We start from the raw sequence: 13,512 nt of genomic DNA on the forward strand, positions 1-13,512 counted from the left end.
TTCATTTGGGAAAGGGGGGATTTGGAGGATGGAGCTGCCCCTGGATCATCATTCCCAAGCCTTGATCCAGCCTCAGCTCCACCAATCCTGAGCTTTCTCCAGAGAAATTTGGGATAAGCTGCCAACCACAAATGGCTTTATCCAAGGAAACCTGAGGTTTTCCAGGGAAAACTCCTGGAGGAGGCAAAGACAGCCCTGGGTGGTGCCAGATGGAGCAGCTGGGAATATTTTTCCTTGGATTTCCCATCCTGACCTGAACAGGGAGCTTCCCTAATGCTCCCCTCCATTCCCAGGTTTATAAACAGGGAAAGGATGGATACAAATCCGGCTGTTGGAAAGTGCTGAGTGCACAGGAACATTTCCACGGAATCCGGGATGGTTTTTCCTATCATTATTCACAGACGGATCCCTAAATTCTGGGCAGGGGATTCAGGCAGGGAACAGAACCCCAAACCTGCCCCGAACCCAAAATTCCAGCTTGGGATCGGCTTCGTCTCCCTCTTATTTTAGCCAGGAATTTTTTTTCTGCTGGTGCCACCATCTCCACCAGGTTTTCCCTTCCCTTTTCCACTCGGTAATATTGGATTAACCCAATTTCCCGGGAGCTGGGGCTGGATTTGCATAATCCCCCCTGCGAGGATGGATGCAGGAGCGGCTGCTGCTCCGGAGCGAACGATGCTCCGAGAAACCTCGGAGGGAAAGGGAAGGGTGAAAATATCCCAGCTTTTCTTTTTATCCCCAGAAATCTCCCCTTTCTCCCAGAGTTTTTCACCCCTCCTTCCCTCTTGCTCCTTTCCCAGGGAGCTTCCCGGGTTTGGGAAGTCAGGATTTTTGTGGAGCGTCTCAGGATTTACCGAATTCCTGATTTTAAGGTTTTCCCCCTGGTTTTTCTCCCTGTCTTGTCTCACTCCCGGATTTTTGCAGCTTCCCAAAGCTCCAGTGGCATCTCCAGGGTGTTGGAGGTGATGGATGGATCCGCGAGAGCCGGGGCGGAGCCACTGGAGCTGCGGAGTTCAATTTATTCCGCTTGTAAATCGCAGGAATGTGGCTGGATTGGGGTCACGCCGGGTTCCTCTTTCCCGGGATTTATTGGACAGGAAGCAGAGGGAGCTCCGGGAGTTTGAGGGATCGGAGCTGCTCCAGGGGCAGGGAAAAGGGGAGAGAGGGGAAAAGTCAAGGGCGGCACCTTGGTGGGGAATGGAGTTGGGAATAACCCACGGGATGGGGGTGGGTTATTGATCCCATAACCCATGGGATAAATCCATAACCCCTGGGATGGATCCATAATCCATGGGATGGATCCATAACCCACGGGATGGATCCATAACCCTTGGAATGGATCCATAACCCCTGGGATGAATCCATAACCCTTGGAATTGATCCATAACCCCTGGGATGGATCCATAACCCTCAGGATGGATCCATAACCCACGGGATGGATCCATAACCCCTGGGATGAATCCATAACCCTTGGAATTGATCCATAACCCCTGGGATGGATCCATAACCCTCAGGATGGATCCATAACCCATGGGATGGATCCATAACCCCTGGGATGAATCCATAACCCTTGGAATGGATCCATAACCCCTGGGATGGATCCATAACCCCTGGGATGGATCCCTAACTCCCGGGTGGATGATCCCGTCGGGATCCGTGCACTCCGAGGCCGAGCGGCCTCATCCCAGGGATGAAACCCCACGGAGAAGCCCCACACTGCAGCCGCAGCCGCAATTCCAGCAATTCCCCTGGATCCCCCAGGACAGGGACAACCCTTTCCTCCCAGTGGGAAACCCCTGAGCCGCCGGAACGGCACCAATTTCAGCATTCCTGGGATGAGCAAAGGGAATTTTTTTCCCGGAATAAACAGGAACACATCCCAAGAGTGAAGGCGTTAATTAACATCCAACAATCCCAACACCTCCGGAAGGTGCGATGTTCCCGGGAACAGGTGCGAACGCGGATCCGAGCCTGGAGAGCTCCCAAAGAAACCTCGGCAGGAGAGGGGGGGTGGCGGAATCCGCTCGGAATGAGGCCGGGAACAGCCTGGAGCCGCTCCTCAATTCCCGGGATCTTTCCACGATAACGAGTTTTCCCAGTTGATTCTCCAGGGAATGGGGAGGAAAAAACCTGGAATTTTCCAGGATGAGCAGTTTTTCCCATTGGTTGTGATTCTCCGGGGAATGGGCAGGGAAAAGTGAAACCAGGAGTTTTCCAGGATAAGGAGTTTTTCCAGGGAATGGACAGGAGAAACCTAAATCCGGAATATTCCATGATAACGAGCTCTTCCCGGTGGTTCTGATGTGGACACTGTGCCCCCGCCCCAAACACCCGGAGCGCTCCAGGGAATTTTCCCTCTTTCCAGAGCAATTTCCATTTGCTTGGAGAAAGGGAATCCATTGATCCATCCTCGGGACACGGAGCCTGGATTGGATCCCAATTCCAACCCCTTCATCCCGCATCCATCACTTCCCAACGATTTTGGATCCTTTGGGCATCCTGGCGGGAGCCTCTGGAGCTTTTAATGGATTTTGGGAACAGCAAAAGTTCATTTGAACGGATTTTGGGATTTGTTCGGGTCACTGTGGAAGGGAGGGTGGCAGGCGGGACCTCCCTCTGGAATGGCCGAGTTTTGTCGGGAATGGGATTTTTCCTGGGCTTTATGAATAATGCAGGAAGCGGCGCCTGGAATGTTCTCCTGTGCCCCTTCTCCCAAAACTCCTGGATGTGGAGACATCCCCTGGGACAGGAACCATGGGATGCTGCTCAATTATCCTCCTTTTTTAATTCCCAGCAGGAAGCATTGGCTTGCAAATTCCTGCGGAGCTTCTCTTCCCAAAAAATTCCCCCGGGCATGGATAAAAGGCTGGAATTAGGGATGATTTGGGATGGAGTAGGGATCCAAATCCAAAGAAAAACAAGGAAAATACCCTTGGAAACTTCCCTGGAAACTTCCTGGGGCCAGAGATTTACAACCCTCACCATTTATCCCTCTTTTCTTTATCCCACATCTGTGCCAGAGTGGAATTTCTTTCCCATAAAAGTCTCAGACTGGGATAATAAATTGGAAGAGATTTTTTAGTGGCCGATTTTTTTTCCCCCTCCTTTTCTGCCATAAAAAAAGCAGGAAAAGGGGAAATCAGGAACAACAGTGGAATTTTGTCCAAGTGTTGGGTGGGGATTTGGGGTTTTGTCCTCAGGAAATTCTGAATTTGAGGATTAAATCCCAAAATCTTCTGCTGCTGGTTCTGGTTTATTTTAAAAAATGGGAATTTTCGCTCTCTTCTGGGAGCCAGTTTAGCCCCAAAATTTCCATTTTCCTCCTTATTTTTCCACTAAAACTCCTCCTCAAAACAGGGAAGATCAATCCAGAGATGCTGGGAGGCACAGGGAATAAACAAGTCCTAGAAAAAGCCATTTTGCATTTTAAAACAACAATTCCCAGCTAGAAAATGGAAAAACAGGATGGAAAATGTGGATTTCATCTCAGCAGGGGCAACATAAATCCAGAAATTCTGAGCTGAAAGATGCTGGGATCCTGTGGATAAAGATGGAAACCGTGAAATAATAAAAATTTTAAAATAAAAAAACCTGAAAATAAAATTCTAACGGAAGTATTTAAATGCACCATGTTAAGGTATTAAATACATTTAGTATTTAATAATTAAATTGTATTCTTATTAATTAATCACATTAAATACATGAAAAATGTATTTCATATTTAATCGAGATTAAAATTCCAAGAACTTTATTCAAACCTAAATAAATATCCAAATACCAAAAATAAAAATGATATTAAAATGCCAAACAGATAGATCCAGATTGAAATAAATACATTAAAATTCAAACAAATCTATTCAAATCTCAATTTATTCAAAGTCTCCCAATAAAACCCTTCAAAATATTCCAAAATGGGCTCAAAATTCCCAAATTTGGGACACTGGGATTGCTTCCTGCAGGTCACTGACGGCGGCACCATCAAGCAGAAGATCTTCACCTTCGATGCCATGTTTTCCACCAACTTTTCCCAGATGGAAAACTACCGGAAGCGGGAAGACCTCGTTTACCAATCCACCGTGCGGTGAGTCCTTTTTCCCTATTAATGCAAATTTTTAGGATTTTTTTTCCTTATTTTTGGCCCCATTGAAAAGATTCCAGCAGAACCCGCCTCTATCCAAGGGTTTTTCCCGTTTTCCTGATGATTCTCAGGGAATAGGTGGGAAAAATGGGGATTTTTGGAGGTGGGAATGGGGAGAAAAGTCCGAAGCTTGGGAAAATCGGGAAAAACAGATCCATATTTATTTATAAAACAGGCACGGGAGCATCTCCTTGCTTTTATTCCAAGTGGGAATCACTTCCAGAATTCCAGGTTTATTCCTGATTCCACACCTGCTCTAAAACTGACACTGGAGCTTGGAAAAAAGGTCAGGAGAGGCTTCATCCACGGGGAAAAAAAACCCTGGGATGAAATTCTCCTTCCTCCCAGTTTCTTTCCATCCTCGTTTCCTTGGGAAATGAGAATTTCCTGATCGGATTTTCCCAGTGGGAAAAAGTTCCGGGGAAAAAGGCGAGGAAAAGCTTCCCTGGGCTCCAGCGTGTTTTCCTCCCTTTCTCCACACCTTGTAGAACGAATGGAATTTGGGAGCAGAAAATTCCCCCGCCCCAGCACCAGGCACATGAGAGCCTCGGGAATCGTTGGGAAATCAGGCGTGGAGCTGGGAGATGTTGGTGGGGAAAGGGTTTTCAAGCCATGGCATTTTTTTCCAAGGAAAACAGGATCTGGCCTGAGGAGATCATTCCCAGAGCTGGTTTCCTAGGGATTGTTTTTTTTGGGGAAATCCTGACTGATTTGGGGCTTTCCCGAAGAATTGGGGCAAGCCCGGGAAGGGTTTGGGGATGGATGAAAGGTTTCCCACTCCAGGCTTTTGTTCTTCTTAATTCTCCTCCCGTTCTCCATCTATTTACTCCCTCTTTTTTTTGGGAATCTTTGCCGTGGTTCGGGCACAGCTGGAGCTTTATCCCGGGAGGAGCCGTCCTTATCGGCATTATCCCGATCCTTTTTCAGCGTTATCCTGGTCCTTATCAGCGATATCTCTGTCCTTGGTCCTTACCGGCGTTATCCCGGTTCCTTATCAGCGTTATCCCAGTCCTTGGTCCTTATCAGTGTTTTCAAAGTGGAGCTGGTGCTATCAGCCTTATCCTGATCCTTATCAGGGCTATCCCAATTCCTTATCAGTGTTTTCCTAATTCCTTATCAGCATTATCCCAGTCCTTATCAGCGTTATCCCAGTTCTTTATCAGCGTTTCCCCAATTCCTTATCAGTTTTATCCCAATTCCTTATCAACGTTACCCCAGTTCTTTATCAGCGTTTCCCCAATTCCTTATCAGTTTTATCCCAATTCCTTATCAGCGTTATCCCAATTCCTTATCAGCGTTATCCCGGTCCTTATCAGCGTTTTCCCGCTTCACTGGGAATTTGGGATTTGCTGCTTTTCTCCCCATTTTTGCTGTGCTGGGGAGGCCCAGCAGGGCAAGTGCCGAGGTTTTCCAAGGTTTTCCATTGGCACTCCGTAGGCGGATGAATTCCATGGCCATGGATTTGTGCTCCCATCCGCGTCTCCTTCCAATAACAAAATTCCTTCCCCACGGAGGAGCTGTCAGTGCCGGGGAATTCCGGCTGCTAAAGCATTCCCGAGCTCCTCCCGCAGCCTTTGGAATTATTAAGAGTTTATTGATCCCTGTCCGGGTGCTGAATCCCGCGGGAAAACGGGATGGGGATGGGGTGAGCGCTGTCCCTCCTCCGCAGCCTTCCCGAGGTCCGGATTTCGGACAACGGTCCCTACGAGTGCCATGTGGGGATCTACGACCGAGCCACGCGGGAGAAGGTGGTGCTGGCCTCCGGGAACGTGTTCCTGAATGTGATGGGTGAGCGCCGGATCGGGATCCAGGGAAAACCACAGCAGGGTCTCAGGGAGTGGGAACAGCAGGGATCGGGATTGGGATCGATGTGGCATCCTCAGGGGTAGGAATGGGATGGGGATGGGGATATGGGATGGGGATATGGGATGGGGATATGGGATGGGGATGGGGATGGGGATGGGGATGGGGATGGTGTAGGAAAAGGGATGAGGATGCCCATGGATTTGATGATGGGGATGGAGACGTGGATAGGGACCAGGACAGGGATATGAGTTGGGATAGGAAGAAGAATGGGGAATGGGATGAACATGAGGAAGAGGATGGCCATGGGAATGAGTGTGGGGATTGGGATGGGGAGAGGGAGAAGGAGGAGGAGGAGGAGGAGGAGGAGGAGGAGGAGGAGGAGGAGGAGGAGGAGGAGGAGGAGGATCCCACAGGGATAAATTTGGGGGTGGGCAAAGGATGGGGATGAGGACAGGACAAGGACAGGAATTAGGGCAGGGAATGGATTGAAGGTGGGGACGGGGATGGGAGCAAAGATGGGCATGGGAATGGGAACAAGGATGAGGATGGAGATGAGGGTGAGGATGAGGATGAAGGATGAGGATGGGATGGGGGTGGTTGAGGACTCCATGCTGACCTCCCGGCTCTGCCCTGGCAGCTCCCCCAACGTCCATCTCGGTGCTGGCCGCGGACACCCCAGCACCCTTCAGCCGCTACCAGGCGCAGAACTTCACCCTGGTGTGCGTGGTGTCCGGCGGGAAGCCCGCGCCGCTGGTGAGCTCCCGGCGGGATCACCCCTCCCTCCAACACATGGAATAACCAAACCTCATCCTCCGTAAAACCCACCAGATCCATGTGCCGCTCCCCAAATCCCATCTCTCCACGGAGAGACGGCAGGAGGGAATTCCATCCAAAGGGATGCTGGGGACGTCCCAGACGCACTCAGCGTCCCCTTTGTCCCCTCCAGGTGTACTTCAAGCGGGACGGGGAGCCCATCGAGGCCACCCCACTGCCGGAGCCGCCGGCCGGCGCCAGCAGCTGGGCCCCCCGCAACCTCCTGCACCGCGACCTGGATGACACCAAACTGCCGAAATCCCTGGCAGCCGATGGCGAGCCGGGAATGGGAAACCCCTTCCCCACGGCGGATCCGCCGCGGGGGCTGGCGGCCGAGCGGGATTCGGTGACGGAAAGCATTCCCGAGACGGTGGTGAGCCGGGAATTCCCGCGTTGGGTGCACATGGCAGAACCCATCTATTACTTCCGGCACACGCACGCGCCTGTCAGCGACGGCACCGTCGAGGCCCGCGCCACCCTCACGTGGACCCTGAACCCCCAAATCGACAACGAGGCTCTGTTCAGCTGCGAGGTCAAGCACCCGGCACTCTCCATGCCCATGCAGTCCGAGGTCACGCTCGGTAAGCCGATGGATTTGGGGCTTTTCCCGGCTTTTTGGTGCTTTTGTCCATTTTTTTCCTCCATTTTTTGGCTTTTCCCCCTCCATTTTTTTGCCTTTTTTTCTTCATTTTTTGCCTTTTTAATATTTTTTTTCTTTTTTCGCAATTTTCCCCTGTTTTCGTTTTTTTTTTCATTTCTGTTTTTGGCTTTTCTCTCAATTTTTTGGATTTTATTTCTTTTTTTCTTTTATTTTTCTTTCTCCACCCCAGTCCCAGGAGATCCAAAGACATCCCATGACCCTTAGCAGCCACTACAAAGCTCAATCCAATGGGAATTGCCAGGGAGGGAATTCCCGAGTTGGCTCCAGCCCGTGGAGCTGTGACAGGTTGATGGGATTGAAGCCAGGGAATTTGGCTCCCCACATTCCCTGGGAAGAGCAGAAGCTCCTCAGGTGACCGTGGGATCCATGGATCCTTCACCATCTCCTGCCTAGGGCTCCCCTCCCCTCTCCTGGCTCCTGCTGGAAAAAGCTGAGTTCTCCACGGGGTTTTCCAGCCTTGGGACATCCCTCTGGAAACGCTCCCGGGCCAGGTGGAGCAGCCTGGGCTTTGCTCCCGGCCAAGTGGAGCACTTGGCTCCTCACCATCTCCTGGAGAGCTTCTCCTTGGCTTCCCGACGTCTTCGCTTTTCATCTCTTCCCCAGCATCCAAAACCTATGGAAATCCTGTGCTTTCCCACTTCCTGGAGCTCTTCAGGTTTTGATCCAAGGCCAAGACCTCGTGGCTTTGCTGCTCTCACCCAGGAGGTCCAAGACCTGGATTGGCAAAGCTCAGCCCACATTGTCGCCTGTCCCCAAATCCAGGGATTTCATCATCCCTGGAAGAAGCTCCTTAGGTGCCCATCTACTCCCAGTTTTTTGGTGCCATCCCAGCAGATCACCGTTAACCCCTTCCCTACATCCACAGTAGAAACACACGCTGTAAAGAGATATAAAATATACATTTCCCAATAAAAGAGAAGATATTCCCGATAAAAGCTGCGTTAAACCCAACACCAACCCAAAAGCTGCCTTCTGTCCTCAGCCAGGGCGTGGTGGGATCATCTTCAGCGCATCCCACTTGGTCCTGCTCCAGAGGGGCACATCCCGCATGGAAAGGGCCATCCATGGATAGTGGGGTGTCCAGGAAGGGATGGCCATTCCAAGGGCTTCCAGTGTCCTCCACCAGAACCTTCTGCTGGTTCTTTGTCCCTCCATGTTCTGCTGGGGTCATGTCCAGGTCCATTTTTGTCCCATCTGGGAAAAATCTTGGCTGGACAAAGGTGACCCAGCCAAAGCACATTTCCCCTCCTCCTTCCATGAAAGTCCAGGAAGCTCCTGGGATGTCCCGTCCCACTTCTGGTCCAGCAGGGACATCCACACAATGCCAGGTGGAAGCAGGAGCAGATCCTGTGTGGTGTCCCTCCATAACGATGGAGGAGAATCCCTAGTCTGGAAAAGGGATTCCCGATTTTTTCCGCGCTGTCCATGGGATTTTGTGCCAGCCAGGCTTTGGGGTTGTCTCCTGTGCTAACGGCACCTGAGTGAGACTCACCAAAGACCACATTTTTTGGGAATGGTCCTCTGAGGTGTCCATCTCCGTGTCTTCAAACCAACCTGATCCTTCTTGGCCATTTTTTCCGAGCGAAGAAGGTCTTGGTTGGGAAATAACTCCTTCCCATCAATCCATCCCATCCCAGCCATCCATCAGCCTCACGCTTTTCCCGCTCTCCCGCCTGGGGGGTCCTTCCCTCTGTGTCCATCCATCATTCCGATCTCACTCAGCCCGGCCATCAATCACGGAGCCGTCGCCCCTCGCCGGGATCATCCATCAAAGCCTCGTTAACCCCTCCAAGGGCAGCCCCAGTGCCGGGAACGTCGCGTGGCGCTGACGGCTCTTCCTGTCCCCTTCCCGTGCAGTTGCTCCCAAGGGTCCGAAGATCACCATGACCCCAACGAGGGCGCGCGTGGGGGACACCGTGCGGATCCTGGTGCAGGGATTCCAGGTCAGCATTCCCACGGCTGCGGAGGCCAAGGGACAGCCTCGATCCAAGGATTTACGGGCTTGGTGCGGTGGCATCACAGTCCCTACGTTGGGATGGGTTGGCTGAAGTTGTGGCTGTTCCATCCTGGAAGTGTCCAAGGACAGGCTGGGTGGGGCTTGGAGAGCTCTGGGATAGAGGAAGGAGTCGCTGCCCGTGGCAGGGGGTGGGGATGGGAGGAGTTTAAAGGTCCCTTCTAACCCAAACTCAAACCTAAACCCAGACTCAGACCCAGACCATGTTCAAAGCCAAATCCAAACCCAAACTCAAATCCAGACTCAGAGCCAGACCTGAACCCAGACCCAAACTCAAGCTCAGATTCGTTACCTAAACCCAAACCAAAACTGAAACCTGAACCCAAAGCCAGACCCAAAGCCAGACTCAAGCTCAGACTCAAACCTAAACCCAAACTCAAACCCAGACCCAAAAGCAGACCCAAACCCAGACCCAAACCCAAACTCACACTCAAACCCAAAAGGAGACCCAAACCCAGTCTCAAACCCAAATCTAAACCCAAACCAAAAACCCAAACCCAAATCTAAACCCAATCCCAAGCCAGATTTGATGATTTCAACTCCAGGTTTATTCATCCCCGCTCCCCTCTCACCCCCGCCCTCCCTGCAGAACGAGGTGTTCCCAGAGCCGCTGTTCACCTGGACGCGGGTGGGGAGCCGGCTCCTGGACGGCAGCGCCGAGCACGACGGGAAGGAGCTGGTTCTGGAGCGGGTCCCTGCCGAGCTCAACGGCTCCATGTACCGCTGCACCGCCCAGAACCCGCTGGGCTCCACCGACACCCACACACGCCTCATCGTCTTCGGTACGGCCCCAGCGCAGCCTCGCCCTGCCCCCCGAGGGTCCTCACCCGGCTTCTCCCCACCTAAAATTGTCTCTCTGCTGTTTGTTTCCTGTTAGAAAACCCGAATATTCCCAGAGGACCAGAAGACTCCAACGGTGAGCAGTGCTGGTGGCACTGGGATTTCCATGGAAGTGCTCGGGAAGGGCAGGATGGAGCTGGCCTTAGCCCAGACCCTGGGCTACCTCTCCTTGTCTTACTCCAAACCCTTTCCCATCTCTCCTTGCCCCATTCCCAGCCCTTTCCCATCCCTCCTTGCCCCATTCCCAGCCCTTTCCCATCTCCGTGCCCCATTCCCAGCTCTTTCCCATCTCCGTGCCCCATTCCCAGCCCTTTCCCATCTCCTTGCCCCATTCCCAGCTCTTTCCCATCTCCGTGCCCCATTCCCAGCTCTTTCCCATCTCCTTGCCCCATTCCCAGCCCTCTCTGGTGTCCTCAGGAATATCCTCTCACCAAAAGGGGCCCTGCAGACCCTCCCACCCCATCCCTCATCTCCCCCCGACCCCACCGGGGGAAGTTTGGGGAGGGACTGATGCCCCCGTCCTGCTCTGAACCCCAACACCGGGATGCGGCTCCATGAGCTCCTGATCCCTTTTCCCTCCTCTCCAGGTTCGTTTCCCGGCCATCGCGGCTTCAGACTGGTTTTGGCGCTCACCCTGACAGTGATCCTGGAGCTCACGTGAAGCTTCACTGCCTCTTCCTTCTCCTCCTCCTCCACCTCCGTCCGGCTCCTCTCGGCATTCCCGCCTCCAGCCATCCCACTCTTTTTTTTTTCTATACTCTCGACAGTCTCGGTCTCTTTCCGTGTCTTGGCTTCCTCAGATGATTGAATTAAAGGGAAAAAGGAAAACCTCTCCTGGGAGAAGGTCGTAATTTGTGTTTTGCCCATTCTCAGCACCGTGGTGGCGTTCCCAGCTCCATTCTGGGGTTCCCAGCTCCATCTCGGGGTTCCCAGATCTCTCTTAGAATTCCCAGCTCCATCTCAGGATTCCCAGCTCCATCTTGGGATTCCCAGCTCCATCTCAGGGTTCCCAGGTCCATCTCAGGGTTCCAAATTCCATCTCGGGGTTCCAAATTCCATCTCGGGGTTCCAAATTCCGTCTCGGGGTTCCCAGCTCCATCCTGGGGGCTTTGCCAGCCCTTGGAAAGGGGGGGAGCAGGAGGATTTGAGCATTCAAGGACCAAACTTTCCCTGGAAAAACCCAAGTGCAGCATTCCCACCTCCCCGAGACACTCCAGGCCTCGTCTCCGCGGGTCGAGGACCCTCGAGCATCCCCAGGCCTCCCGAGGAGCCCGAAAGTCGTGGATCACTGGGTTTATCCGGTGGGATTCCGGAGTCGGGGAGCTGAGGAATGACAAGTGACAGGCGGCTCCCGACCCCAAATGTCAGCGCTCACACTTGAGCGGGCACCGGGCCCCGCTGTCCCCATGGAAACGGGCTGGATCTGGCCATTCCCAGGATCCCCCATCCCGGGATGGCCTCGATCCCGCGGCTCGACGCCTCCTGGAAAAATCCAAATGGGTTTTTTTTTGCCTCCATCCTGGATTTCCAGGCTGGTTTTCCTGGTTGTGGAGCATCCGGCGGTGGGATCTCCGGGAGGGGAAAAGATCCCGAGGATGGGATGATGCCAAGTGTGAAAAATGGGGGAAAATGGGGTTAAAATAGAGGAAAATGGCATTTAAATAGTGAAAAAGGGGGGGGAAATGGGGTTAAAATAGAGGAAAATGGCATTTAAATAGTGAAAAATGGGGGAAATGGGGTTAAAATAGGGGAAAATGGGAGTAAAATAGGGAAAAATGGGGAGAAACATGAAAAAGTGTGGGGAAACGGGGTTAAAACAGGGATAAACTGGGGAAACGGGGTTAAAATGGAGAAAAACGGGAGTAAAGTAGGGGAAAACGGGGGAAATGGGGTTAAAATAGGGGGAGCACAGGAAAACGGCGGTAAAATAGTGAGAAATGGGAAAAAAATGGGAGAAATGGGAGTAAAATAGGGGAAAAGGGGGGAAAAAGGTAAAAATAGTGAGAAATGGGGAAAACGGGGAAAATTATTAATTATTATTAAGCGGATTCCAGCCCTTCCCAGCTCCGTTGCGAACCTCGCTGCTTTCCCAGCCTCGGAGGAGCCGAACGAAGCCACCAGAGCTCCTTCCCACCCCAAAATCCCGGAATTCCGTGGTTTGGATTGGGAGCGATGGGATGGGGACGGGCTGGGAGGATCAGCAGCTCCGCTTCCACCCCGAAAACATTCTGGTTTTTTGGGTTTTTTTTTTAGAGGAAGCGCCGTTTCTTCAGGAATTCTCCCTGCCTCAGTTTCCCCGTGCTCTGCGGAGCCTCTCCCATGGATTCCTCATGGATCGGAGCCGCTCCAGGGGCTTCATCCCGCCAGGATTTCTCGCCTGGAAAAAAAAACCCGAGCGTTTCCAGCCGCCGGAAGCTCCATTTAAATGCAAATGTGGAGGGTTTAGCCCAGAACCGTGGAAAATGAGGAGCATTCCCGGAGCTGTGGAAACGAGGAGCGGTTCCAGCGGGCGGGATCCACCCCGGGCAGCTCCGGGATGTCCCGATCCAGCAGCTGGGACAGGAACGCCGGGTTCTCTGGATCGGCATCCCAAACCCACCCCAATTCGGGATGCTCCGGGGGAAAAAAAAAAAAAACACTCTTGGAAAATCCCTTTTTTCAGGGATTCTGGCGTGGATGGATCAGCCAAAGGTTGGGGATCTTCCAGTCACAGAGTGAGGGGATTTGGGAGTTTGTCCTCATTTTTGGGGGTGGCAAAGCTGCTGCCTGATTTCCTGAATTCCTCCCAAAACCGGGGACACAATTCCATCCCAGAATCCTAGAATGAATCCCACCAAAAGGGAACCACCCACGCTGCTCTGGACCCCTCTTCACCTCCTGCCCCTTCCTCATCCTCTCCCTGCGGGAGGAGCCGGGTGAACCCCCCCTTTCCTCCCCTTTTTTCCCCATTTCCCCCCATTTTTCACTCCTTTTCCCCCCATTTCCCCACATTCCCCCCTTTCCCCCCATTTTCCTCCCATTTTCCACCCCTTTTCCCCCCATTTCCTCCCCATTTCCCCCCCTTTTTCCCCTTTTTTTTCCCTTTCCCCCCTCTTTTCTCCCCCTTTTCCCCCCTTTTCCCCCCCTTTTTCCCCCCTTTTCCCCCTTTCCCCCTCTGTTTTCCCCCATTTTCTCCCCCTTTTTTCCCCCCATTTTCTCCCCCTTTCCCCCCCATTTTCCACCCCTTTTCCCCCTTTTTTC

The 13,512-nt window shown here is 52.5% G+C and overlaps 1 protein-coding gene across 1 annotated transcript in view; it reads left to right on the top strand.

Annotated features, from left to right (window-relative positions):
* IGSF21 (immunoglobin superfamily member 21) overlaps window positions 1-11,104 on the top strand; it is a 30,680-nt gene extending 19,576 nt beyond the window's left edge. The window contains exons 3-10 of the mRNA XM_086860575.1: window positions 3,960-4,081; window positions 5,808-5,926; window positions 6,582-6,697; window positions 6,891-7,338; window positions 9,276-9,361; window positions 10,022-10,214; window positions 10,310-10,348; window positions 10,860-11,104. Coding sequence (XP_086716701.1) covers window positions 3,960-4,081; window positions 5,808-5,926; window positions 6,582-6,697; window positions 6,891-7,338; window positions 9,276-9,361; window positions 10,022-10,214; window positions 10,310-10,348; window positions 10,860-10,933 — 1,197 coding nt within the window. The 3' untranslated portion in view covers window positions 10,934-11,104. The remainder of the gene's footprint in view (window positions 1-3,959; window positions 4,082-5,807; window positions 5,927-6,581; window positions 6,698-6,890; window positions 7,339-9,275; window positions 9,362-10,021; window positions 10,215-10,309; window positions 10,349-10,859) is intronic.
* The last annotated feature ends 2,408 nt before the right edge of the window (window positions 11,105-13,512 follow it).

This window comes from Cyanistes caeruleus, chromosome 22, assembly GCF_971803275.1.
Source record: "Cyanistes caeruleus chromosome 22, bCyaCae1.hap1.1, whole genome shotgun sequence".
NCBI lineage: Eukaryota > Metazoa > Chordata > Aves > Passeriformes > Paridae > Cyanistes > Cyanistes caeruleus.